This window comes from Syngnathus typhle, linkage group LG22 (assembly GCF_033458585.1).
Source record: "Syngnathus typhle isolate RoL2023-S1 ecotype Sweden linkage group LG22, RoL_Styp_1.0, whole genome shotgun sequence".
Classification (NCBI taxonomy): Eukaryota; Metazoa; Chordata; class Actinopteri; order Syngnathiformes; family Syngnathidae; genus Syngnathus; species Syngnathus typhle.
Window position 1 is genome coordinate 8,331,621 of NC_083759.1, and position 27,006 is coordinate 8,358,626.

The window sequence follows — 27,006 nt, forward strand, 5'->3', positions numbered from 1 at the left end:
GTCCAGATCAGCGCTCGCTCTGGGCCAGACCCCCTGACACGCAGCAGCCATGAAGAGGCAAAACGTGCGGACCCTGGCACTCATCATCTGCACCCTCACCTACCTGCTCGTGGGCGCGGCGATTTTCGGCGTGCTGGAGTCGCAAACGGAGACGAGCCAGAGGCGAGAGGTGTCCCTGTGCCGGGCCGAGCTGCTCCACACCTTTAACTTGTCCGCGGGGGACTTTGACAAGCTGGAGAAGGTTGTGCTGCAGCTCAAGCCGCACAAAGCCGGGGTGCAGTGGCAATTCGCCGGCTCCTTTTATTTCGCCATCACTGTGATCACCACCATAGGTAAGTCAACAGCATTTTCAGAGGGAGGTACTTGTTGAGTTGCGGCACACTGGGCAACAAAAAACACGTGACACGTGAGCTTTAAAACAAACGCTTGACATGAACACTACGCACCACAGGTGTCCGCTTGCAACACATCATGTAGCCACTACAGTGATTCAAAGCATTGGAGCAGAAATCCAGTCGTCTTAATAAATAAAAATAAATAAAAATAGAAATATTAATAGCCTAGTGCGATAAGGAATAACAATTAAAAGTAATGCTATAAACAATCAATATATGCATATTTGACGAACAAAGAACCCCAATATACGTAAATACTTAAGATGGTACTCACTCATGCCAACATAAATTGAAACGCAAATGAATTTGTTAAAAAAACAACTAAAGTCTCAAATCTGTCAGGTCGTTTCTGAAAATGTGAATGATATGAAATAGAATTATACACACATGTTGAACTCCAGCACAGCCATGCAAATATGTTTTGCCAGGCTTGACACCTGTGGACACCTTTATAAATAGACAAAACGTCAGAGCTTATTGCGCTGGGAGCATTTTTGGATGAATTACAGCAGGGAGGGGGGGGGGGGGGGACACATTAAAGTAAAAAAATGTGCTGCAGCTGCAGTCTTTAAATACACCCAAATAACAATTTTCTACAAATTGCATAACTTTGTAAAACCTTTAGATGGTGAATTTGTCCTTATGTGTTATTCCCTCTATTCTTCAGCATCTTCTTGTGTGTATGGGTCAAGACAGAACTGATCTGTGACTTGTAACCCAATCAGACACGGGTCTTTTGGAAGTGTGAACTCTACGGCTGCTGCAAACACACAGCGATCAGTGTTCCATGCTACCATTACATATTAATGGGAATACCAGAGCCCAACCGTAGGCCTTGTGGCTCACAGTTTGGATGCTGTACTCACTGTACTCACTCAAGCTCAAGCCACAATGACCTACTGTCAAAACGGCCACACTGAAGCACTTTATACCAATCCTCGTGAGCATAACCGAGAGCCAATATATAAAAATAGGCCTGGAGCTAATTTTCCGTGGGATATTCTTTGAAGTTATAATGCAGTCATTTTAGAAATGAGGTCTTACGCATTAGACCCAAGTCAGTGTGAGGACTGAGAATCAAATAAAATCACACAAATCATGCATGCATCCATTTTACATTTACAAATGAGTTTGAAAAAGGGAAACGCTTTTAAGATTGCAGGAGGTCGGTGTCGCGCCATGTGTGTTGGCGAGAGTCGTATGGTAAAAATTAAGGCTTAGAGGTAATTGCCCGCGCGGCCCATGTGCGAACACACATGAAGGTCGGGCAGACTGTGTGGAGGACAAACATGAGAAGTGACATCCTCTGGCTGTTATCTGATGTCCACTACATACATCAGAATAAAAACATGGGAGATACTTGAGTTATTCATATGTTGCACATATTTCGACCACATGTCTTATTTTTTATAGATGGCACAGATTTTGTGTTTGCAATTTCATTGCTAGTTGACTTCATTCATCCCCACCAAGATAAATTGCTGTTGATGTTTTTTGGGGCCACATGCTGTGCAAACTCGATGGTATTATTTGCTGGCATTGTAGGTTTGTGATTTTGTTGAAATCATTTGTGATTTTGTTGAAATCATTTATTAACTGCTGCTTAATGGGGTTGGTCGTTTCATACACCACCAGAGAATTGTTAAAAATAAAGTGTCAAACTAAACCTTATCTCAGCACTCACTTAGTCGGGCCAGTTTCCACCTAATGACATCTTGCGGATGATGGGTGGCCACAATGATGCAACATGACATGGATATTTTGGAAATAACAGATGTCCTCTCCTTGAAATGACACAATGGACCTTGAGAATGAAGACGACATTTGTTGCAGTTAATGAATAAATGGCCTCCGTGTTTATGAGTCACTTTTGTCTCTGAAATGCCACTCAAACGACAAAATGACTAAAGCGATTTTTTGTGAGCTCCCAAAGACATCTTAAAATGTCTACTTGAATAATTGTTACTACACGTTTGACCTGACCAGGAATATTTTGAAATGATAAAAATCCATGTATTGCTTGGAGTGTCATGACATCACAAAGGCTTTGTTCAGTTTGATAAATGTTAAAATTTTAGATGAATTTTCTGAGAACAAAGCTGCATGTCTCTCTTGGTTTAGGAGATTCACGTTGCCTTGTCCTGTATTTGCTCGGGTCGTGATGTTTATTCATGTGTTCAATGGAGAGAGACAATGAGCAGGCTTGGCGGGTTACCGCTGCTTTGTTGGTATAGATTTGCAGCAGCACCTGCGAGCATTGACGTCATGCAACTTATGGTCGTTTTGGAGGATTTTGTATTTTTTAAATGCGCTCTAAGCTCATTTTGCATCTCACTTGGATGCACTTTTTACCTTTACACAGAAAGTATGACGCAATGGAAATTCTTACTGGTCTGTTGTGAATCATAGGTACCGTATCTCAAAGTCGATAATGTTTGACTGGAATGATTCCCCCCTTGCTCCTGTCGCTCACCTCACGTGACTCACACGAGCTGCCACACGTCTCTGCTTTATGCTCCGCAGCCTGTATGGAACGTTCCCCGACTGGCTAAACAAAACATTTGTATTTATTAGACTCCATGGTCTGGCTCAGGGGTGGGCAAACTTTTTGACTCGCGGGCCGAACTGGGTTCTAAATTTGGACCGGAGGGCCGAACCAGGAGCAGATGGACGTAGTGTTTGTGTGAAGTAATATAAGCGACCTGTAAAGGTCATTGCATAAAAGATTTTGGCTTTTAGTAGGTAGTAAAGCATGGATATTCCAAACAAGTTTTTTGAAAACAAATGCATTTATTAACAGCATTAAAAAAAAATTCACTAAAAAACTGCTATCGGTGATTCTCATAAAATACGACACTGTTATTATGAATAACAGTCTCCATCACTTCAGTGCCTGCAGGTCAGATTAATGAAAGATGTTTATCTTATGAGATCACATCAAACGGCAAACATTCTGACCAAATATATCATCTTGAAGAATCGGTGAAAGCATACATCCAAATAAAGTAACCAAAACGGCAACACGGTGAGGGGTATCTGAAAATCAGAGCAGAGTTTTAACTCACAAACATCTGGTAACAGAGGTGAGGACGTCGCGAACGTCGAGCCAAATTGGTCACTCTTTTTTTAACATTCGGCACTCACTTCTTTTCTTCGGGCCACTAATTTTAATGGAAGGATTCCAGGGGAAGGTTTGTGGGTGGCTTTAGCGTAAAACGGTATCTGAAAGCTCAGCGCGCGAATTGCAAGAACACCGTCGTCACAGCCCACGCTCTAAATTCGGGGCTGACACAAATAGAGCGCGAGTTCCGCCATGTCCGTACTACTGAGTACGTACACGCACTTGTGAGTGTGCACCGAGCTTTCCGACACGGCTTCCGGTAGTAAATGCGCAGGCGAGCGCTTCCCCATCTACTGGGGAAACGCAGTCATTGCAGGCAATATGACCAAAAAACGTTTTAATAATACAATTTATTCAGGGTTGGCGGGCCGGATTAAACGGTCCCGTGGGCCGGATGTGGCCCGCGGGCCGTAGTTTGCCCACCCCTGGTCTGGCTGGATCATCGCAATTGGAGTTAAACCAAAGCAAATAGTGCACGGTAGTGAGACATGAGTGGGTTTAACTTGAAGCTCCCTTCTGACCCTATTCAGGGTTATAAATATACAACTCATGATGGACATGTGGAATAAGCTTTATCCTAAGTAACTGGCTTCGCTGAACTCTATTTTTTTCATGTGAAAGGAAGGATACCGAGAGTCTCATGCCCTGGAATATGACTCAATGCAACCAAGAGCTTTTTTTATTATTATTATTATTATTGTATTTAGTAGTAGTAGTTATAGCATTGCCATTGGTACTTTCCTGTATTTCTGTCTAATATTCCTAATGACTTCCCAAAAGGAAGCTCATCACTAGGAATGTAACATGATAATTTGTGTGCACAAGCCTCCCTTTGCGTTCACATGGCCATCCGTCTCGCACTTTCTCCTCTCGAGGTCCGAAAAAGGAAAGGTATTGGGAATGTGAGTTGTGTGTAGACACTTTGGTTATGATTCCCAGAACAATGACTGGATTAAAGTTGCAGTGAGTTTACAAGAAATGTTCAGGGTTCGTAGTAACACAGTGGAATAATTGCAGGGGGAATTCCTTTATACAAGATACAAGACGAACTGAAGTCATGAAAATGTAAATGATAAGAGACAGGAAGTGCTAAGAAATCTGTGTTAAGGAGCTCTAAAAGGGCAGGATTCAAATGCGGATGCTCTTGTAAAACAATTGCTGGAAGAGTGAAATTGCATGAGCTGTTGGCGCTCTAATACAAACACAGCTGTCGGTGAATTCTGTCACAGATCGGATGGAGCAGGGCGACCAAGTGCAGCTTGGACCAGGATTTATTGAAGAAAACAAACTAACAGACTCGGCAAACTGACATGACTTAACAAAACAACAAGAGGACTGACCGACAGGGACGTGAAACAAAAGACGTGAAGACATTACAACAACAGACGTGACGACATCAATGATCCGACGGGGAGTGAGGGGCAGACAGGACTTAAATACAAGGCAGGTGACTGTGGTTACATTGATTGAGGTGACACAGGACGGGAGGGGCGACGCAAACAGAAACCATGGCAACCTAGACATATAGCAAAGCCGGGGACGAAACGTGACAGTAGAAACCATTGGTAACAGACATAAAGCAACCGGGGATGAGACCCTAACCCAGGGGTGGGCAAACTTTTTGACTCGCGGGCCGGACTGGGTTCTAAATTTGGACCGGAGGGCCGAACCAGGAGCAGATGGACGTAGGCTTTGTGTGAAGTCATATAAGCGACCTGTAAAGGTCATTGCATAAAAGATTTTGGCCTTTAGTAGGTAGTAAAGCATGGATATTCCAAACAAGTTTTTTGAAAACAAATGCATTTATTAACAGCATTAAATTTTTTTTAATAATAATTCACTAAAAAACTGCTGATTCTCATAAAATACGACACTGTTATTATGAATAACAGTCTCCATCACTTCAGTGCCTGCAGGTCAGATTAATGAAAGATGTTTATCTTATGAGATCACATCAAACGGCAAACATTCTGACCAAATATATCATCTTGAAGAATCGGTGAAAGCATACATCCAAATAAAGTCATCAAAACAGCAACACGGTGAGGGGTATCTGAAAATCAGAGCAGAGTTTTAACTCACAAACACTTGGTAACAGAGGTGAGGAAACGGGAAACACTTCCTTAAAGTAAGCCTTAAGAACTTTACAGGTTAAGATTAGTCGCAAATAGGTGGTGCATCAATGTCCTTGAGCATCCTGCATTGTTTGAAAATGAGAATGGTCGCTAGTTTCAATCCCTGCTATGTGTACAAATCATATTCAAAATGCATTTTTTTACAATAAACTTGAGAGCCTCCCGTTCATTTTCAGTGGGAACAGTGTTGTTGGTCTCCCTTTTTTGCTAGTGCGTCATAGTCTGGAGTAAAATTTGTTGTGGCAATTCTTAGGAGAGATCCGAGGTGTTGGTCCGTTTACCTCGATCTGTGATGGGTTGATGTTGATGTGGCTGAACGTCACGTCGCGTACGTCGAGCCAAATTGGCCACTCTCTTTTAAACGCTCGGCACTGCTTTTCCTTGGGCGACTCATTTTAATGGAAGGATTCCAGGGGAAGGTTTGTGGGCGGCTTTAGCGCAAAACTGCATCTGAAAGCTCAGCGCGCGAATTACAAGAATGCAGATGTCACAGCCCACGATCTAAATTCGGGACTGATACGAATAGAGCGAGAGTGCGCCATGTCCGTACTACTGAGTACGTACACGCACTTGTGAGTGTGCGCCAAGCTTTCTGACACGGCTTCCGGTAGTGAATGCGCAGGCGAGCGCTTCGCCATCTACTGGGGAAACGCAGTCATTGCAGGCAAAATGACCAAAAAAAAAAAAAGTTTAATAATACAATTTGTTCAGGGTCGGCGGGCCGGATTAAACGGTCCCGTGGGCCGGATGTGGCCCGCGGGCCGTAGTTTGCCCACCCCTGCCCTAACCCTAACCCCCCCCCCCCCCCACACACACACACACACACACAAGGGACGGCTCCCGACGTCCCAAAAAGCGAACCCCCCACGCGGCGGGCGGGGGGGAAGCGCACCAGTCCAATTGACCTCACTTGTCTGTGGCAAAGTCCAAACCGCAATCGGTGGCAACTCTGGGGACATGAACCGCAATTGGCGGCAACTCTGGGGACATGAACCACAATTGGCGGCAACTCGGGGGACATGAACCGCAATCGGCGGCATACGAAAGTCAGAGCCGCAATCGGCGGCGTTTGAAAGACCAGACCGCGATCAGCGGCATTCGGAAGGCGGAGCTGTTGCAGCAGCAAGAGCCACGGCGGCATGTCAGTCACACAACTAATGATCATATTTAATATTTATGTATCTCATGAGTGTTTAGTTCAAAAGATTGCAAACTTTTTACACCGGGTGTTGCGTATAGAAAAAAAGGAACATGGCCGCTTTGACGATGCTTCATTTTCTGTTTATTATACATGCAAAAACAAATATATAGAGACAATGGTCATTGCACTTTTTGTACAATACACAGAATAAAAGTTACTATAGAAGTTTTTTATACACACTAACATAAGTGGATAAAAATAAATATTAAACACAAAAGCATCCTCTAAAAACCCAAAACTACATTCTGAATGTCTACTGTACAATTGAAGGCTCAAAACACAAATAAAACAAGTCTCCTGCGTGATATGGAAAGCAAATACACACACGCACGACCACTTTGGAGAATAGGCGAGCGACGGTTACAGAACGGTTACGGAGCGGCTGCCTCCTCTGCCTTCCTCGAAGCTTAAAATTTGACAAAGTCCAATTCGAAGACTCTGGAAATTCATCTTTGTAGATTTTGGTTCAATCTAAAAAAGAACGAAAAATCCATCTTCGTTCTTTTACTCCGGGCAGCGTCACGTCCATCGCCCTGACTAGGAAGAAGTGCGCCCGCTCTGTGTCCGGGCAACATATTTATAGGCTTCTGGCATTACCTCATCGTAATATGTAGGTGAAAGGTCAGAATCCCTGCACCACTGGTTGTCTTGGCAACCTTGCTTCAAGCAGCAACCACTGCGCCTCACACCAGTCCGTCACCGGATGCAGATGTTTCCTGTTTTGCTCGTTCTTTCTTTCACTATTAGCCCTTAATGTCTCCTCTCAACTTAATACATTCAGGTATGGATGGAACACCAATGTTCAATACAGGTTGGACAAAACATTGCCACATTAATCACATATATCTTGTCTAATAAAGATCAATCTCAACACATAATAGTACTTAACACAATAATGGGTTCCTCCAACTTAAACACATATATTGATATTGCTCAAGCTGTTACATCTTAAAATTATGGCATAGCAAACTCTTTCCAAAATTGCGTTGCTACGTGTTTGAACAGGTCGTGTCTTCCCAATTGCTAACAATTTAATTTATTAGATTTGTTAATTTCGAATCAGGACACCCCTATGTCAAGCTTTAACACCATCTCCTGGTGAAATTTTGGACCTACTACATGATTTGGGATAGCCTGGGCCAAATTCAATACCTAATTTTACACCATCTTGTACCACCATGCCACTTGACACAGTTCAGGGTGTCCCCCGCCTACTGCCTGCCAGCACGCCCGTGACCCTTGTGGGGACAAGTGGTACAGATAATGGATGGATGGAAAATAAAATAAATTTCAAGTCTGCGTAAATAAATGCCATTTTCCAAATGGATGATAATTACAAACGACTTCAACCGGTCTACTCCAAGTTGCTCACAGCACTGGAGTGATTTGGACTGACAGCAGCAATTGAGTGTAGCTCGCTTGCTTATATACTATACAGTCTCTGAGGGGAATTTGTTTTCCATTTTGTCTTCAGCATCTGCCTAATACCTCAACAAGCCAACCTGAATCAAGTGGACTGTCACACACACGGACACGCACGCACGCACACACACACACACACACACACACGCACGCACACACACACACACACACACGCACACACGCACACGCACACACACACACCTAATGATAATAGCAATAACAGTCGCAGGTGAGTAATGCAAGTTTATGAGTGTTAGGGTTTGCAGAATATCTTTATCGTATGATTATGTTGGAATGTAACCTGTAATAATTTAACCAGCTTGTCCTGTCTTAACAAAAGTAGTAGACCAAAGTGCTAAGATCTTTTCAACTTATTGACTAGCTGCAGAGGAAGCAATCAAAGTTGCTTTGTTTACAGAACGTCGTAAAAGGTCCCCTGCTATGCTTTGATCAGCAGGGGACCGTCTTCACCCTATCCTGTGTGTTCCCACACCCCCACTTTCAACCCCACTCATTCGACCATCGCTGTAAGCACAGCAACGAGTGAACTTTCCGCCTGCAGGTGTCTAATATGACTTGCTTGACTCCTGTGTGGTTCTTGCAAAATAAGTTAGAGTGAGCACCACCCTAACAATGAGTACACATTAAGTAGGTGTGAAAATAAAAATACAAAAATTTTGATGACCTTGGGCTAAAACAACAGACTGTGAGCCTTTTGCTTTCTCAAGTAACACCTATATCATGACCATGACATGGAACGGCTCCTCGGTTTCCTTTCCACAGGCTACAGTATAATATATATAAATAATTGCTCAGAAATCAATTTCAAATGTGAATGTATTCGAAAGTGTGGAGCGACTTGGGGGCTGTAATGTGAAGATAAGCCCGAATTTACTCTCTTGGCTTGCAGACAAATTATCCACTTATTGCCTCGGTTGATTACCTATGCAAAAGGTACATGAGGAATTGTTTCATTATGAGTTACTTTTTTAATATGCAAAATTAGTAAATGGCAGCTCGGTGACGCACTGGATAGCATGTCCGCCTCACAGTTAGGAGGGTGCGGGTTCAATTCCACCTCCGGCCCTCCCTGTGCGGAGTTTGCATGTTCTCCCCGGGCCCGCGTGGGTATTCGCCGGGCACTCCGGTTTCCTCCCACATCCCAAAAAAACATGCTTGGCAGGCCGATTGAAGACTCCAAATTGTCCCTAGGTATGAGTGCGAGTGCAAATGGTTGTTTGTCTCTGTGTGCCCTGCAAGTGTCTGGCAACCGGTTCAGGGTCTCCCCCGCCTACGGCCCGATGGCGGCTGGGATAGGCTCCAGCCCGCCCGCGACCCCCGTGGGGACTAAGCGGTTCAGAAAATGGATGGATGGATAGTAAAGTAAATAACGAAATCAACAGAAGTTCCGAGAAGGGTTCATGGAAGTTGACACTGGAATGTGCTTTACTGCCCCCTATAGGACTGGAGGAAATAAGATAAGCTTCAACGTCATTCAATACTTTCCATAACAGGAAATGGCAATTTTATATGAATCCTAATTGGTTGAGACCTACGCCATTCGTTATGAAACAGAATGCTCTTTGCATTCAGGGTTGCATTCATTACCCTCTCATCAGTCACAACATAACATTAATTATACATTACCCTATTTTTCGGACTATAAGTCGCGTTTTTGTCATAGTTTGGGTGAGGGGGCAACTTACATGTGATTTTTTTCACAAATTTTCAAAATTCAAAATAAAAAAAAGTGAAACCGCGATGTAGCAAGGGATTACTGTAGTTTGAACTGCAAGTGACGTCAGCGGCGAGGTGCGGCGATTGTTTACATAAAGGACAAAGAATTCAATCACGGGATGACAAAGATGACGAAGGGCCTCACGTATTGCCGGCATCATTAGCGGCTTTGTTTGTAAGTGACACGGCGGACGAAGAGTTTGAAGGATTTAATGATTTGGAGTGACACAGAAGGTTTGAAAAACTATTTGGCTTTTACGTACGCCCGGTCCTACTCTACGGAGCTCTCTTTCACCTCCGTGGCTATGTCGGGGGCTGGCGCTCGGCCGGGTAGCTGTCCGGGGACGGTGGATGGGGCTTGGACATGGGTTTTACACACGCCCGGTCCTATTTTTCGGAGCTCTCTTCCACCTCTGTGGTTGGAAGTGCCACCTCCGGGGATGGAAGTCCACGCCGCCACACGCCTGGAAGTCAACGCCGGTGCTTGGGGCCGTGTGGCGGTGAACTATTTATGTTATAGTTATTTGATATATTTTATTCCGTGTAGCAACTTGTATATATTTGTATTGTTACAGTTCCGTAGTTGTTGGCTCGTTGAACTCTTGTTTTGTTAAATAAAGAGCCGTTACCAAATCCACGTCTTTCCTGGTACTTTGTTAACGCTACAATATTGTTATATACTAGCTCTGTGGAATAACGACGAGGCTGACGTCAGCGGCGCACGCGTGCCGTTGTTGACAAAGGACGAGGAATTTGATCGATGGATTTATATATCGTTATATGGGTCTGTGGAATAACAACTACTGTAACGATAAAAACAAATACAAGTTGCTACACGAAATAAAATATATCAAATAACTATCATATAAACAACAATATTATCAAACCATCTATGTCACTCCAAATCATTAAACCCATCCATCCATTTTCTGAACCGCTTAGTCCCCACGGGGGTCGCGGGAGTGCTGGAGCCTATCCCAGCCGTCATCGGGCAGTAGGCAGGGGACACCCTGAACCGGTTGCCAGCCGATCACAGGGCACACAGAGACAAACAACCATTTGCACTCGCACTCACACCTAGGCACAATTTGGAGTCTTCAATCGGCCTACCAAGCATGTTTTGGGGATGTGGGAGCAAACCGGAGTGCCCGGAGAAAACCCACGCGGGCCCGGGGAGAACATGCAAACTCCGCACAGGGAGGGCCGGAGGTGGCACTTCCAGCCATAGAGGTGGAAGAGAGCTCCAAAGAATAGGACGGGGCTTGCGTAAAAGCCATGTCCGAGCCCCATCCACCGTCCCCGGACAGCCACCCGACCGAGCGCCAGCCCCCGACTTCCATCCACGGAGGTTAAAGAGAGCTCCGTAGAGTGGGACCGGGCGTGCGTAAAATCTCCAAATCATTAAATCCTTCAAACTCTTCGTCCTCCGTGTCACTTACAAACAAAGCCGCTAATGATTCCGGTAGTACGTGGGGCTCTTCGTCATCTTCGTCATCCCGTGATCGAATCCTTTGTCCTTTATGTAAACAACCGCTGCGCCTCGCCGCTGGCGTCACTTGCAGTTCAAACTACAGTAATCACTTGCTACATCGCGGTTCGTTTATCGCGGTTTCACTTTTTTGGGGGGGGGAATTTTGAACATTTGTGAAAAAAATCATATATAAGTCGCCCCCCCCACCCAAAGTATGAAAAAAAAACGCGATTTATAGTCCAGAAAATACAGTCAAATATTTAGACGTCAGCGGCACGGCGCATACGCGGTATCGTTTCCATAAAGGACGATCGATGGATTTAATGAATTGGAGTGACACAGATAGTTTGATAAACGTGTTATTTATGTAATAGTTATTTGAATAACTCTGAATGTTACGTCAGGCCCGTTCTCAGCCCTTCGTTTGTGTTTATGTCACGTTAGCATACCTATCGTTTAGCCTGTTGTTGCTCGTTCATGTCTGTTCTTGGTGTTGGATTTTGTCGAATAAATTTCCCCCCAAATGCGACTCATACTTCAGAGTGACATATGTTTTTTTTCACTTTATTGTGCAATTTATGGCTAATGCGACGTATATTCCAGAGCGACTTTTAGTCCGAAAAATGCGGTACATTGGACTGAAATAAACGGATACAATTACCGTAAATTTCAGACTATTAGCCGCTACTTTTTGCTCAAGTTTTGAATCCTGCGGCTTGTAGTCCGATGCGGCTTATCTATGGATTTTTTCATGATTTTTGTGATGACGAAAAATACGGTACATATAATGTCATCTATATTAAGTCTTGCCACACACGGCTACTCTGTTCCTTTGTGACCTGGTCTGCTAAGGTGAAGCTGCAGATTGAGTGGAGGTGGAGCAGCTCCACTCCCTGTCTGCCAGTATTCGCCATCTGCTTCGCCCAAGGCAGTGGTCGTCCCACACAAAAAAGGTGTTAAAACGACCTGGACACACACACAGAGTTAAAACTGACTCTGACATTTTCTCCGAAAACTATTACGATGAATTGATGGTATACAATAATGGAACACAGTACGAGTACTTATAATACTTAAAATATTTTGTAACAGTAAACGGATACAACCTCAAGGCCACGTAATGCATCCGATTCCACTTCCTGCTTTATGTAATTTGTGCCAGCGGGCTTTGATGTTTATCAGCCGGCCTCTCGGTTTCCCTTTTTCATCCAGCCTTTCTCCATATTGCATTTACGCTTTCATTAAGTAAACCGATCAGTGTGTCATGTGCCATTGCCAGCGCATGTCACTTTAGGACACCGCATCTGCTCCCTAAAAGCTGCTGGACCAATTTTAGGCTCAAATTTGTTGGAATCAGGTTGCAGCTAGGAGCAGGTTAGTGATGACAGAGGTGCAAAATGTCAGAATAAAAGTAAAATGAGAAAATGTTGAGACACAAATGATCACGTGGACCACAGGAACGGCGATCTTGTGATTCAGTATATTTTCATTACATGTACTGTGTGTGTTGGCCGTGTTGCAAAAGAAACGCTTTGAAATTCCAGTATCTCATTACACAACATACTCTCTTACAACTCACTCTTTCCTCTCTGGTCTGCCCACACGGGTGCATTTTGAAAGCCCAAATGGAGAACTTGAAACAGACCCGCCGGTGCTTTTGAGAAGACCTCTTAAAAGCCCATGACTCAAATATTTGCTTTTGACTAAATGGGCCTTAAAATTACATTTGTTTTGTTTTGCTATTGCTGCACTAAATCAACATTGTTGATTCTTACAACATGGAATATAGGATCAAGTCCTCCATCGTCATGGCAATGCCAGAAATATGGAGGTAGATTGGGGTCAAACGTTATGTATTTGAAAGAACAAAACTTGTAGTACTTGAAAAAATAAAACTTGAAACTGAAAACAAACGTGTTGAGCTTGAAACTTGAAAAATAGAAACATTTATTATAAAACATCCATCCATCCATCCATCCATTTTCTGTACCGCTTAGTCCCCACGGGGGTCGCGGGCGTGCTGGAGCCTATCCCAGCCGTCATCGGGCAGTAGGCGGGGGACACCCTGAACCGGTTGACAGCCAATCGCAGGGCACACAGAGACAAACAACCATACGCACTCGCACTCACACCTAGGGACAATTTGGAGTGCTCAATCGGCCTACCAAGCATGTTTTTGGGTTGTGGGAGGAAACCGGAGTGCCCGGAGAAAACCCACGCGGGCCCGGGGAGAACATGCAAACTCCACACAGGGAAGGCCGGAGGTGAAATCGAACCTGCACCCACCTAAATGAAAAATAAAGATCAGGATCTGAAAAAACAAGAGTTGAATCTGAAAAAAAAGATCTGACCTCACACTTGAAAAATAAATGGCAATGAAACTAGAACATAAATAGTTTATTCAAAAAATGTACCAAAGCAAAGCCAAACTATTTTCAACTCGAAAAAAACTTTTCATACAAGTATTTTTATTTTGAATACCGTAATTTCCCCCCTATTAGGCGCACCGGGGTATAAGGCGCACCTTCAATGAACGGCCCATTTTAAAACTTTGTCCATATATAAGGCGCACCGGCCTATAAGGCGCATAAAATAGAAGCTTTACTGCAACAAACTGAGGTTGACTAGGGTTGCGGTATGCACCCACTAGCCAATAACCAACGAGCCCTCTGTAAACAATCTCGTTTCTCAAACGATCTCCTATAAAATGATTGGAACTGACTAAAGTTCAATCTAACGCATTGGTACTACTTACTAGGGGTGTAACGATACATCGATACACATCGATTAATCGATATAATGCTCTACGATTTATTGGCATCGATGCTAAAGGTAAACATCGATTTATATCGCCGTGTTGCTTGCTTCCTCTTTCCTGGAGCAGTGCGCCCGGCGTTGTTGTGTTGTGAGCAGAGCACGCACGTGAAAGGGGAGTCGACAACTAGTACGCGGCTCCTGGGCTGGTGCTATGGCTAGTGTCCAAAAAGACTAGGAAATTTGCTCCCCTTTGGGCTTCAAGTCATTCGTTTGGAAGCAATTTGGATTCCAAAGAAAAGATGGCTCAACGGACAAGACACGTGCAGTTTGTAAATCCTGCCATGCGGTGATCAAATATTCAGGGAGCACAAATCTCGCCGCACATTTAAAGAAAAAACACGACATCAAAGTTCAGTGTTAAAGTAAGCAATTTGTATACTACAATACTCTTGTAATTTCCTAAATAAAGAGTTTGCAATACCTTGTTGATTTTGCGTATGAATTGTTATAAATCAGGATATTGTTCTATATTTTCTATTAAAAAAAAAAAAAAAAAATCGATCGTAGAGCACTATATCGCAATATATCGTGAATGAATCGCAGCAGGCTTTAAGATATCGACAAATATCGTATCGTAGTTCTTTGTATCGATATTATATCGTATCGTGACAAAACCCGCGATTTACACCCCTACTTACCTATGTTTCCCTTCCATATCGATCCGTAGATTTACTCGAAACATGAACAGAGCAGCCTATTCTGACATGAAATAGCCTCGCGCGTATAGCAGCTATTGTTATAGCATTAGCCATCCGCAAAAACCCATGACCCTCAGCTCGCAATCTCCCATGAGCCTCAGCAAAGTGTAAACAATCGCGTCTCTCAAACGAGCTCCTATAAAATGATCAGAACTGACTAAAGTTCGATCTAACGCATTGGTACTACTTACCTATGTTTCCCTTCCATATCTATCCGTAGATTTACTCGAAACCTGAACAGAGCGGCCTATTTTGACATGAAATAGCCTCACGCGTATAGCAGCTATCGTTATAGCATTAGCCATCCGCAAAAACCCATGACCCTCAGCTCGCAATCTCCCATGAGCCTCAGCAAAGTGTAAACAATCGCGTCTCTCAAACGAGCTCCTATAAAATGATCAGAACTGACTAAAGTTCGATCTAACGCATTGGTACTACTTACCTATGTTTCCCTTCCATATCGCACCGTAGATTTACTCGAAACATTAACAAAGCAGCCTATTTTGACATGAAATAGCCTCGCGCGTATAGCAGCTATTGTTATAGCATTAGCCATCCGCAAAAACCCATGACCCTCAGCTCGCAATCTCCCATGAGCCTCAGCAAAGTGTAAACAATCGCGTCTCTCAAACGAGCTCCTATAAAATGATCAGAACTGACTAAAGTTCGATCTAACGCATCGGTACTACTTACCTATGTTTCCCTTCCATATCGATCCGTAGAATTACTCGAAACATTAATAGAGCAGCCTATTTTGACATGAAATAGCCTCGCGCGTATAGCAGCTATCGTTATAGCATTAGCCATCCGCAAAAACCCATGACCCTCAGCTCGCAATCTCCCATGAGCCTCAGCAAAGTGTAAACAATCGCGTCTCTCAAACGAGCTCCTATAAAATGATCAGAACTGACTAAAGTTCGATCTAACGCATTGGTACTACTTACCTATGTTTCCCTTCCATATCGATCCGTAGATTTACTCGAAACATTAACGGAGCAGCCTATTTTGAAATGAAATAGCCTCGCGGGTACAACAGCTATTCGGTGACGCCCCCTGACTACAGTTACCGTAATGCTGGGAAGCGATGCAACCTTGTAATTCACTAGTCGTACTAAAACGTACTAAAACATTTTGGCAGAGCACTGTGTACAACCAGTATGGATCAACAAATTCATCACTTGATCCATATATAAGGCGCACCGGACTATAAGGCGCACTGTTGACTTTTGATAAAAATTTAAGTTTTTAGGTGCGCCTTTTAGGGCTGAAAATACGGTACAACATGTTTATTTTCAGTTTCAAGTTTTATTTTTTCAAGTACCGTTTTTTCCGTGTATAGTGCGCAAAATTTAACTAATTTATTGTCCTAAAATCTGGGGTGCGCATTTATACATGGGTACAAATTTTTTTTATTTTTTTATTTTTTTTTTTAAAGAAAGTCATGGTACAACAAAACCAACAACAGGACTGACCGACAAAGTCGTGGAACAAAAAGACGGTGACATTACCAAAGACAGGAACAGAAACCACATCATGACAGTAACACATGCAATGATCCGACGGTGAGCGAGGGGCAGACAGGACTTAAATACAAAACACGTTACATCGATTGAGGTGACACAGGAAGAGAGGGGCGACGCGAACAGAAACTATGGCAACCTAGACACATAGCAAAACTGGGGACGAGACATGACAAATCTCCCCCGAAATAAAACTTGAAATCACCTTTCTTCTTGTTTGTTGTCAATCGCGCATCGCATTCAGCCATCCTGCCCAACACACTTAGTAAAATTCATAATTGACGACACATCGTTTGATGCGATGGTGCAATCCTTGATGGTGTGTTATTGTCAAATATTGTTTGTTTTTTAATCTCCATCGCGGACCGGACGTCATACGGAGGCCGCCATTACAGATGCGCAGAACGGATGCGCAAGCTATATAAAGAGCGAGAGTTCAATTCTCCACCTATTAGTTTCAATTCACAGTTTAATTAGCAGTTTCAATCAGCAAATAACAAAATGCGTATTTCAGGTAATATTTTATTTCACAACACTTTGCCTTGTTCCTTTCGTCTCTGCTGTTCACTTCACACACGCTCCATACGACCGCAATGCTCTCGTATCAGACGCTTGCTCGATCACCTGCTCGTTTGCTGTCTGTCACAATGTACTCTACCCAAATCCGAAACATTTGTTGCGGCTCCGAGTCACGACGAGGGGCAAGTTTTGGTTTCCAAGGGTGTTTTTATTCCTCTTCAACGTCTCTCCCATACAGAGCCGCCTTTTTCACGTCCGCACGCCTTTTTCACATCCGCGCACGGAGCGCGGTGGTGCGTTTAGGGGCAGTCGGAGAAATCAACGCCAACAAAAAAAATTACATCCAGCCTAGTTAAGACCATCCCAAAGACTATAAAAATGGGAGCCATTGCCTCCCTGCGTGTGTGACGATCATTGGGAGTTAAAAAAAATAAAATAAAAATAAAATAAAATAAAAAATTAAAAAAAAAAAAATCATAAAAATTTGGTGCGTATTATACATGGGTACACGCTTTTTTCCAGCATCAGCATGCCATTTTTAGGGTGCGTATTATACATGGGGGCGCACTATACACGGAAAAAAACGGTACAAGTTTATTTTTTTCAAGTACAAAACATTTGACCCCAATCTACCTCCACACAGAAACCTCTTAAGGATGTTTTTTTCCTATGTTTCCTAAACCTCTCCCACACGTCCTTTCATCTTTCCTATCTTCACTAGCCCCACCATCCGGCGCATCCACCAAGCCGCCGTTCGGTCCAGCTGTTTTGTGACTTTTAAAACAAGTTTGCATCCAACGACTATCAGTTCCATAAATCACGTCCATCCATCCATCCATCCATCCATCCATCCATCCATCCATCCATCCATCCATCCATCCATCCATCCATCCATCCATCCATCCATCCATCCATCCATCCATCCATCTTCTTCCGCTTATCCGGGGTCGGGTCGTGGGGGCAGCAGCTTCAGGAGGGACTCCCAGACTTCCCTCTCCCCAGCCACTTCATCTAGCTCATCCCGGGGGATCCTAAGGCGTTCCCAGGCCAGCTGAGAGACATAGTCTCTCCAGCGCGTCCTGGGTCGTCCCCGGGGTCTCCTACCGGTGGGACATGCCCGGAACACCTCCCCAAGGAGGCGTCCAGGAGGCATCCTGATGAGATGCCCGAGCCACCTCATCTGGCTCCTCTCAACGTGGAGGAGCAGCGACTCTACTCCGAGTCTCTCCCGGATGACCGAACTTCTCACCCTATCTCTAAGGGAGAGCCCGGACATCCTGCGGAGAAAACTCATTTCGGCCGCTTGTATCCGGGATCTCGTTTTTTCGGTCACGACCCATAGCTCGTGACCATAGGTGATAATTACGTGATTTATTTAATTAGTCAGCCCCCTCGTCGAGATCTCACACTCCACTTGGAATAGCTCGCTTACTGAGCTCATGGAAAACTTTACGTCTGCCAAGTTTTCTTTTCATATCCCCTAAAAAGGAACCTGAGGAGTACGCACGGAACCGGACCTTGTTTTATTTTTATGGTGAGAGCAAAACAGAAGCTTAAATGGTTGGACACACAAAGACGAATCGATGAATATTTGTGTGAATGTTTTAGAGGAGGGATTTCTGAAACCAAATTAAAATGAAACTAGACAGATGCTAACTTGAGGCTGATGTTTTAGTCTGCTTTTTTAGTGTCTTTCATTCTGTCAGTAAACTATTACAAGCTTGCTTGGTTTTCTGTTCTTCGTATGATATTCCTCAAATTCACTTTGTTTGCCTACATGCTCTTTTTGTAGCAGCTGCCAAGAAAGTCTCAGGTCAGAAGTGAGAAACAAAATGGAGCGAGATTCCAGGGACCAAAGCTGTGTTTAAGTGCCAAAGTAAACAAACGACGGGGTCATGTGGAGTTGGAGGTGTCTGTGATTAAGAGACCAAGTCTGTCTAAATGTGGGAAAATCTGCTATCATAGTCATCTTTTGCACTTGTGTCATTTTGTGGTCAGAGTTACAATCTGAAGGGTCAGGCACTGATGTCTTTGGCCTGCCACAGCTGGAGATGAAAGCAGACTGTGGCAAGAAAAAAAAAAGCAGCCCGCTCGAAGACAGCCTCTTCCAAAATGATATGAATTTGTGTTTATTTGCGTTTGTGCAGAACAATCCATGGTATGCGTGTCCTTTTTAAGAGCGCTGTAAATGTAGATAAGTGGGACGTAGCGCTCGCCAGACCACCTAGACGTTCAAATTGCAGTCGTTCAACTGACTGCACCTCACCAATAACGTTGCATTTTTGTTGTTGTGGGGACCAAGATCCACCATAAAAAAAGAGATCCTATTCCACCTATTAATTAAAAAGATGCCTATATTTACACAGTCGTGCCCTGAGAAAAAGTTTAACTTGTTCTGTTGTCCAGCTCAGTGGACTAGTGGTAGAGTGTCCGCCCTGAGACTGGAAGGTTGTTGGTTCAAACCCCGGCCGGGTCATACCAAAGACTATAAAAATGGGACCCACTGCCTCCCTGCTTGCCAGTCAGCATTAAGGGTTGGAATTGGGAGGTTAGATCACCAACTGATTCCCGAGCGCGGCACTGCTGCTGCTCACTCCTCCCCTCTCCCCCAGGGGATGGATTAAAATCACACGGGGATGGGTTAAATGCAGAGGACAAATTTCACCGCACCCAGATGTGTGTGTGACGATCATTGGGACTTTACCTTTAACTTACCACACCCATATCACGAATCATCTTTCCCCATTGAAATAAATGGAAATGCCATTAATCTGTTCCAGGGGCCCCCATGAAGCAAAAATAAAAAAATTCGCAGAAGAAATGGTTATAGGCATCTTGAGTCATAAACAATGCTAAAACGTTTTTGAGCTTCCAAAAAGAGGCCTGCCTCTACGATTGTATACACTGCAATTTGTCACATGAGACACTCTATCTTTTAATCACGCCGGTGGAATTATACACAGAGAAGAACATCCTGAGGGCTCCGGTTTCCACCTTTGTCTACCTGTCTCAAGTGGATCTATGATCCACTTGTTGTATTATCCAACATGGCAGTGCATGCCTGGTCGACTTCCACTTCTGAAGACATTAAGAGACACTACGAAAGAAAAGGGCACCATAATTTCAACTTTTGCAATGGAGCCTAATAAATAGGCTCTGTTTTGATCTCAAAAGGCCCAAACTGCTCAATGAGAAATATAATTGGATGACACGTGCTTGAGAGCAAACCAATTCATGACCACTCATGTGATACCATTCTTTTAATGTCTTTTGAAGGCACACACTTGGAGTTGCCTAATTAATGAGTGTATTAAAGACATGGACTGCAGTGGGTGGTGTTTTGTCTTCAAGTACACGTGACAAACAAGCACTGACAAGACCAGAAAGCTTATACTCAGTGTTCGTGATAATATTATCAATTAAGAATAGAGATGTGCATTTGCTAAGATAAATGTGGAATAAATACCGTTTTTTTCCGTGTATAGTGCGCAAAATGTAACGAATTTATTGTCCTAAAATCTGGGGTGCGCATTATACATGGGTACAAAAATATTTTAAATTTTTTTTATTTTATTTTATTTTTTATTTTTTTAGAAAACAAAACCAACAACAGGACTGACCGACAAAGTCGTGGAACAAAAAGACAGGGTGGCATTACCAAAGACAGGAACAGTAAGCAAACAGACATCATGACAGTAACACATGCAATGATCCGACGGTGAGCGAGGGGCAGACAGGACTTAAATACAAAACACGTTACATCGATTGAGGTGACACAGGAAGAGAGGGGCGACGCAAACAGAAACTATGGCAACCTAGACAAATAGCAAAACTGGGGACGAGACATGACAAATCTCCCCCGAAATAAAACTTGTAATCACCTTTCTTCTTGTTTGTTGTCAATCGCGCATCGCATTCAGCCATCCTGTCCCAACACAGTCAAAAAAATCCATAATTGACGACACATCGTTTGATGCGATGGTGCAATCCTTGATGGTGTGTTATTGTCAAATATTGTTTGTTTTTTAATCTCCATCGCGGACCGGACGTCATACGGAGGCCGCCGTTACAGATGCGCAGAACGGATGCGCAAGACACGTCAGCTATATAAAGAGCGAGAGTTCAGTTCTCCTGTGGTGTGCAAGGACTGGAGTTGGAGGCGGAGTGACAAATGACGGTGCCAACGGCAGTTGTTTTAATGACATTTATAATTATCTTCATTCAACCACGGGCCGACTCTTTTCCCCTCGAGATCCTAACACCAACTAAACCAAACAGGAAACTCCCACACCTCTAAACCATCCCACCGGAACTCGGCAACGTGAACTTAGGTTCCGGGTGAATTATGCCAACCAACTACACTCCACCTATTAGTTTCAATTCACAGTTTAATTTGCAGTTTCAATCAGCAAATAACAAAATGCGTATTACAGGTCGGTCATATTTTATTTCACAACACTTTGCCTTGTTCCTTTCGTCTCTGCTGTTCACTTCAAACACGCTCCATACGAGCGCAATGCTCTCGTATCAGACAAGGCTTGCTCGATCACCTGCTCGTTTGCTGTCTGTCACAATGTACCCTACTCAAATCCGAAACATTTGTTGCGGCTCCGAGTCACGACGAGGGGCAAGTTTTGGTTTCCAAGGGTGTTTTTATTCCTCTTCAACGTCTCTCCCATACAGAGCCGCCTTTTTCACGTCTGCACGCCTCTTTCCTGTGCGCGCACGGAGCGCGGTGGTGCGTTTACGGGCAGTTGGAGAAATCAACGCCAACAAAAAAAATTACATCCAGCCTAGTTAAGACCATACCAAAGACTATAAAAATGGGACCCATTGCCTCCCTGCGTGTGTGACGATCATTGGGACTTAAAAAAAAAAAAAAAAAAAAAAAGAAAAATTTCATAAAAATAAATTCATAAAAATTGGGTGCGTATTATACATGGGTACAGGCTTTTTTCCAGCATCAGCATGCCATTTTTAGGGTGCGTATTATACATGGGGGCGCACTATACACGGAAAAAAACGGTAAATAAAAAAAATCTTCAAATTTAACATGCAGGTTTTTCTTCATGATTTCATTCCCTTCTGAGAATGATGTGCTCCAAGGATCTTAAATGAAATCACCTTAAGGCTCAAAAACACTAATGAGAGGGCGGTGAGAGCGTTGACTAGGCCACACCTGTGCTCCAATGACATTAAGCCTCTCCTGCTTGTTAGTTTTGCATAATCAATCTTTTAAAATCCTCTTAGCATAAATACTAGGCAATTTCCATATTACCATTCATGTGATAATTACAGAAATGAGGTTATGAGAGAAACCTCAGCCTCAGGTTGGGTGGTTGATAATCTTTTTAACAAACCAAGACAATAAGATGGGTTTAACGCTAGGAAAAGTGATTTTTAGTCTAAAAATTTCCCGTCACATTAGAACTTTCTCACTGTAGGCAGAGCGCCATGGGTTAGAGGTGGGAATGTGGACCTCTTCAGTTTTACACACAGCAGTAGGACCGCAGGACCTGCGATGGCTGTCAAAGAGCATCGCTGTCAATCAGGTGACGCAGGGTTGTCGATATTTCCTGGCAGCTGCGCCGCTCTTGAACACACTGCTATTCCCGCTCTTGCAAAAGGAAAAGAACAGGTATCCAGTATCCAGAAACGGGTATCCAGAAACACCACCAAAAAATGGCAACAGAGCTGGGGGAAAAAACAATACAAGAAAACAAGAGAAAAGTTGCAACTAAAAGCTCAAAAGCTCAAAAGAAACCACAAGAAACAAAATGCATGGGCGCAGAAGAATTACGTTGACTGCACTGGTGGATCCTGGACATGACAGGATGTAAGATGATTATTTATACTCAGGTGATTTCGATACAAGGGAGGCAATCACCATAATGAGCCGGAAGTAAAGCTTCCAAAACAAAAGAAAGCAATGACTCCAAAAAAAAGTTACAATGCGAAAGAGTCCACTAAAAAACAGACTATTTAACATAAATGATGAGCCATGACAGATAATAAAGTCCTAATTTCAAATAAATATGATTATCTTTTTCATTTACATTTACAATGCTTGAGAAGTGCTTCATGTGAAGTAGAGCTTATAACAAATAGGCAGACAGACTTTATGATCTTGAATGCATAAAACTGGAGAGGATTATGCGGAAGCACAAAGGGTCATTTTGTCACTCTCTCTCCCTCCCTACAAAACAAGCGATACACCCTACGGTGTCCTTTTCATATGAGCTGCAAAAAATTGCAAAGGGCTAATTAGGTGCAAAAGCACTGATTAGGTGAGGCCACTCCACAGAAAACAATTGCCAATGAATTATTTAAACTCTCTCTGCTGTACATGATACCAATACTTGCCCATTGGCGCCACGCTGCTGTGCATTCCCATCTCCAATTTAATTCTGCTGTTGTGAAATGAAGTTTTTGAACTGATCAGAACATGTGTGGAGAGAATACAAATTGGCTTTGACCAGGTTTGACTCTCCTCCAGTCTTTGTGTATCTCTCGCAGCCTCCAGTAGAGTGAATTAGTTTTGCCCCAGTAACTCAGTAGGTCTCTGTGTCCCTGTCCCACAGGGTATGGTCACGCTGCCCCCAGCACAGATGAAGGGAAGGCGTTCTGCATGATCTATGCCCTCCTTGGCATCCCTCTCACCCTGGTCATGTTCCAGAGTGTGGGCGAACGCATCAACACATTTGTGAGGTTTCTTCTCCATCGCCTGAAGAAATGCCTCGGAATGAGGCGGACGGAGGTTTCCATGTTCAACATGGTGACGGTGGGTTTTATATCCTGCATGAGTACGCTATGCGCGGGGGCGTTGGCGTTCTCTCAATTTGAGGGATGGACCTTCTTTCACGCTTTCTACTACTGCTTCATCACTCTCACCACTATCGGCTTTGGGGACTACGTGGCGCTGCAGAACGACCACGCTCTGCAGACCAAGCTGGACTACGTGGCCTTCAGCTTCATCTACATCTTGACTGGCCTGGCTGTGATCGGAGCCTTCCTCAACTTAGCCGTCCTCCGCTTCATGACCATGAACGCTGAGGATGAAAAAAGGGATGCCGAGCAGAGGGCCCTACTGGCCCATAATGGCCAGGCCGGCAGACACATGCGCTGCGTGACGGACCAAGCGTCCCCTTCCTCCACGGCGTCGGGATGTGGCGGAGGAAGCGGCGGCGGAGGAGCGGCCAGCCGGGGACTGCGTAATGTTTATGCCGAGGTTCTCCACTTCCAGTCCATGTGTTCTTGCCTCTGGTACAAAAGCAGAGAGAAGCTGCAGTACTCCATCCCGATGATCATCCCACGTGACCTCTCCAGTTCTGACATCTACATGGAGCAGGGAGAATCCTTCTCCAACCCGCTTCACTCCAACGGCTGTATGTGCAGTCTGCAGCCCCACTCCGGCATTAGCTCCGTGTCTACGGGTCTTCACAGCATCAGCGTGTACAGGAGATTCAATAAACGAAGATGCTCCATCTAGGCATGATCTTTAGCCCACTTGAATTTTACCTGTGGTAAAAGAAGCATGCCAGCTCCGGACATGGAGGAGACAACTTCAGAGTTGATACTCCCTGGTGGTGATGTCCAAGCAGTCTAGGCTCCAAACACTAAGCACAAGTCAGCCTCTAAGTCAGGCAAGAGGTTAGCCCGTCTATCTCGCAGTTTTGAGGTTGGGGGTCAAGCCTACCTGTGGATCTTGTGCATGTTCTACCCAAACCATGCTTGAAATAAGAAAAAATATATTGTTCTCACGTTTGATCAATGTCCTTCTCAACCAAAAAGGATTTGTGGACCTTGGATGAGCCACAGTTAAAAAAACAAAAACATTAATTAAAAATGTTATGACAATGGCACTAATTGATACAAATGAACATTACGTTTGTTAAACAGACACTGAGATTTTGCTGGTATAATCTTTAATGCATATGATTGGTGGAGAAAGAAGAAAGGGGGTAGGAGGTATGTTAATATCACCTTTCTTAAATTAATAGACTGTGTATATGTTGTACACATTAAAAAATGTGTATATACGTATTTGAACACCTTAACTGTTTTTTCAGTAATTGTACTGAGTGTTTTTTCCTTTGTGTTATGTTCAAGACAAATTTTTCAACCGGCTTCGTCCTTTGTTTATCAAAGATACTTTATGTTAAAGTTAAGAAGGATTGTTGCAAATCAAACATGGATTTATGGGGCATTCATGTTTCAACCCCTGGCCCTTGCCATCCCTTCAATCGGACCTCAGAGTTTTATACAAATGTATTGATTCAATCTTTTCAGTTTCTTCTCGTCATCTGACTCTTGTGTGTACTTGTTGCTTGTCAATATGTTTTCTGATATCGTAGTTGTTGCATATATACTTACATATCGAATTCACTGCAGCACCTTAGAAGATTGTTGTCTGCTTTTGAACACTGGATGTCAGTGCACATTTGTTTCTTATTCTACAGAAACCAAATTGTTTTGTTTTGATTTAAAACAGACATATGCTTTAGTGTTGATAAGAGATTATCATAAATGGCCTCTGAGTTCGAAACTCATGCACTTTGATTAAGTAACACACTTCAGACGATTTCAGGTTTTCATACAGTGTCCTTTTCCACTTCAGCCCTGTGATGCATTTGATTGCTATAGTTTGATTTTGGTTGGTTTTACAATGTTCCACTAAAGATTTTCTTTCGGACGCATTTGTATTTTTCTACATACAGACACAGACTGACAGCTAAATAAGGTTGAACTCGATGATAAATTGCAGTCAATAATGTGTATAGCCATATGTAAACAAAATAAGTTCACTTTATTCCTAATTAAACATATTTTGGTTCAAAACAATGTTTCATATGTTCAAATTGTCTCTTCATTTCTGTACTTCTCACTTCAATACTGCTAGAAGTTGTGAGTACTCGAATTACGTATTTTAGCGAAGACCGTTGCTATGGTTACAATCTGTGACATCCTGCTGGTAATCACTACTGAAGGTTTAAGTTCACAAATGAAATCTTCACGAGACATTGTTCGTAGGATGAGATAAGCAAGCCTGTCAGGTTTATTTCGCTGACTGAATAAGCGAATAGAAGAGCAACAGCAAACAAACCACAAGTGAGACAGAATATTAAGTCTTTTCTCGCGAGGAGTGCAGTACAGATAGCTTAATACAATCTCTACACACACACTGAATATCTGTAGGCACTCCCGCTCTTTTTATTTGGATTTGCCCTACCCACAGTGTGAGACATAAGACACTAAAGGGGAGGAGGAAAGCATGTGGGCTTTGTCTCGTAAGCAAAAATCACTAGGTGTTTACATACTGATAAGAACATCTGGGAAGAGGAGTTTGAGTGGACTGCATACAGGAGAAAAAACCTTTGACCTCTAGTTAAAACATAGCAAGGGAAGTTTTACGACATTGTGTAGGATGCAACAAGCTAAGTTATTTATTACTGGTTATATACATTCCAACCTAACCCTACGATCAAGATAGTTGGGAAACCCTGACTTTAATGGTCACTTGGAGGTTCATCTGGGGTGCAGGACAGCAATGAGGCATGTTGTCTAACAAAGTGGTCTTTGTTAGAAAGGAACTGTCCTTCTGTGGTACATCATAAAAACAGCAAGGCCAAACAGCAAGCATATATTGCAGTAATATTGCGGTAAGGCATTGATTAGAGAACGCATGATAACGTATATATACATTTTTCTAACAAAGCCTATGTAACATTAAACTTAAAGTGTAAAACAATAACCTGAAACCAGTACTTGCACCATGCACCAAATAATCGACCGCGTTTTGGCAGGTGTGTCTAAATTAAAATGTAATATACCGTATTTTTCGGACTATAAATCGCATCTTTTTCATAGTTTGGGTAGGGGGGCGATTTATACTGAGGAGCGACTTATATGTGATTTTTTTTACAAATTTTCAAATTTAAAAAAAAAAAAAAGTTGAAACCGTGATAAACGA

The 27,006-nt window shown here is 43.3% G+C and overlaps 1 protein-coding gene across 1 annotated transcript; it reads left to right on the top strand.

The window, feature by feature from the left end:
• On the top strand, positions 1–25,814 carry kcnk3a (potassium channel, subfamily K, member 3a). The gene is made up of 2 exons (XM_061270984.1): positions 1–332; positions 23,618–25,814. The coding sequence occupies exons 1-2, from the start codon at positions 50–52 to the stop codon at positions 24,523–24,525; spliced, it is 1,191 nt and encodes a 396-aa protein (XP_061126968.1). The 5' UTR covers positions 1–49; the 3' UTR covers positions 24,526–25,814.
• Positions 25,815–27,006: the final 1,192 nt, after the last annotated feature.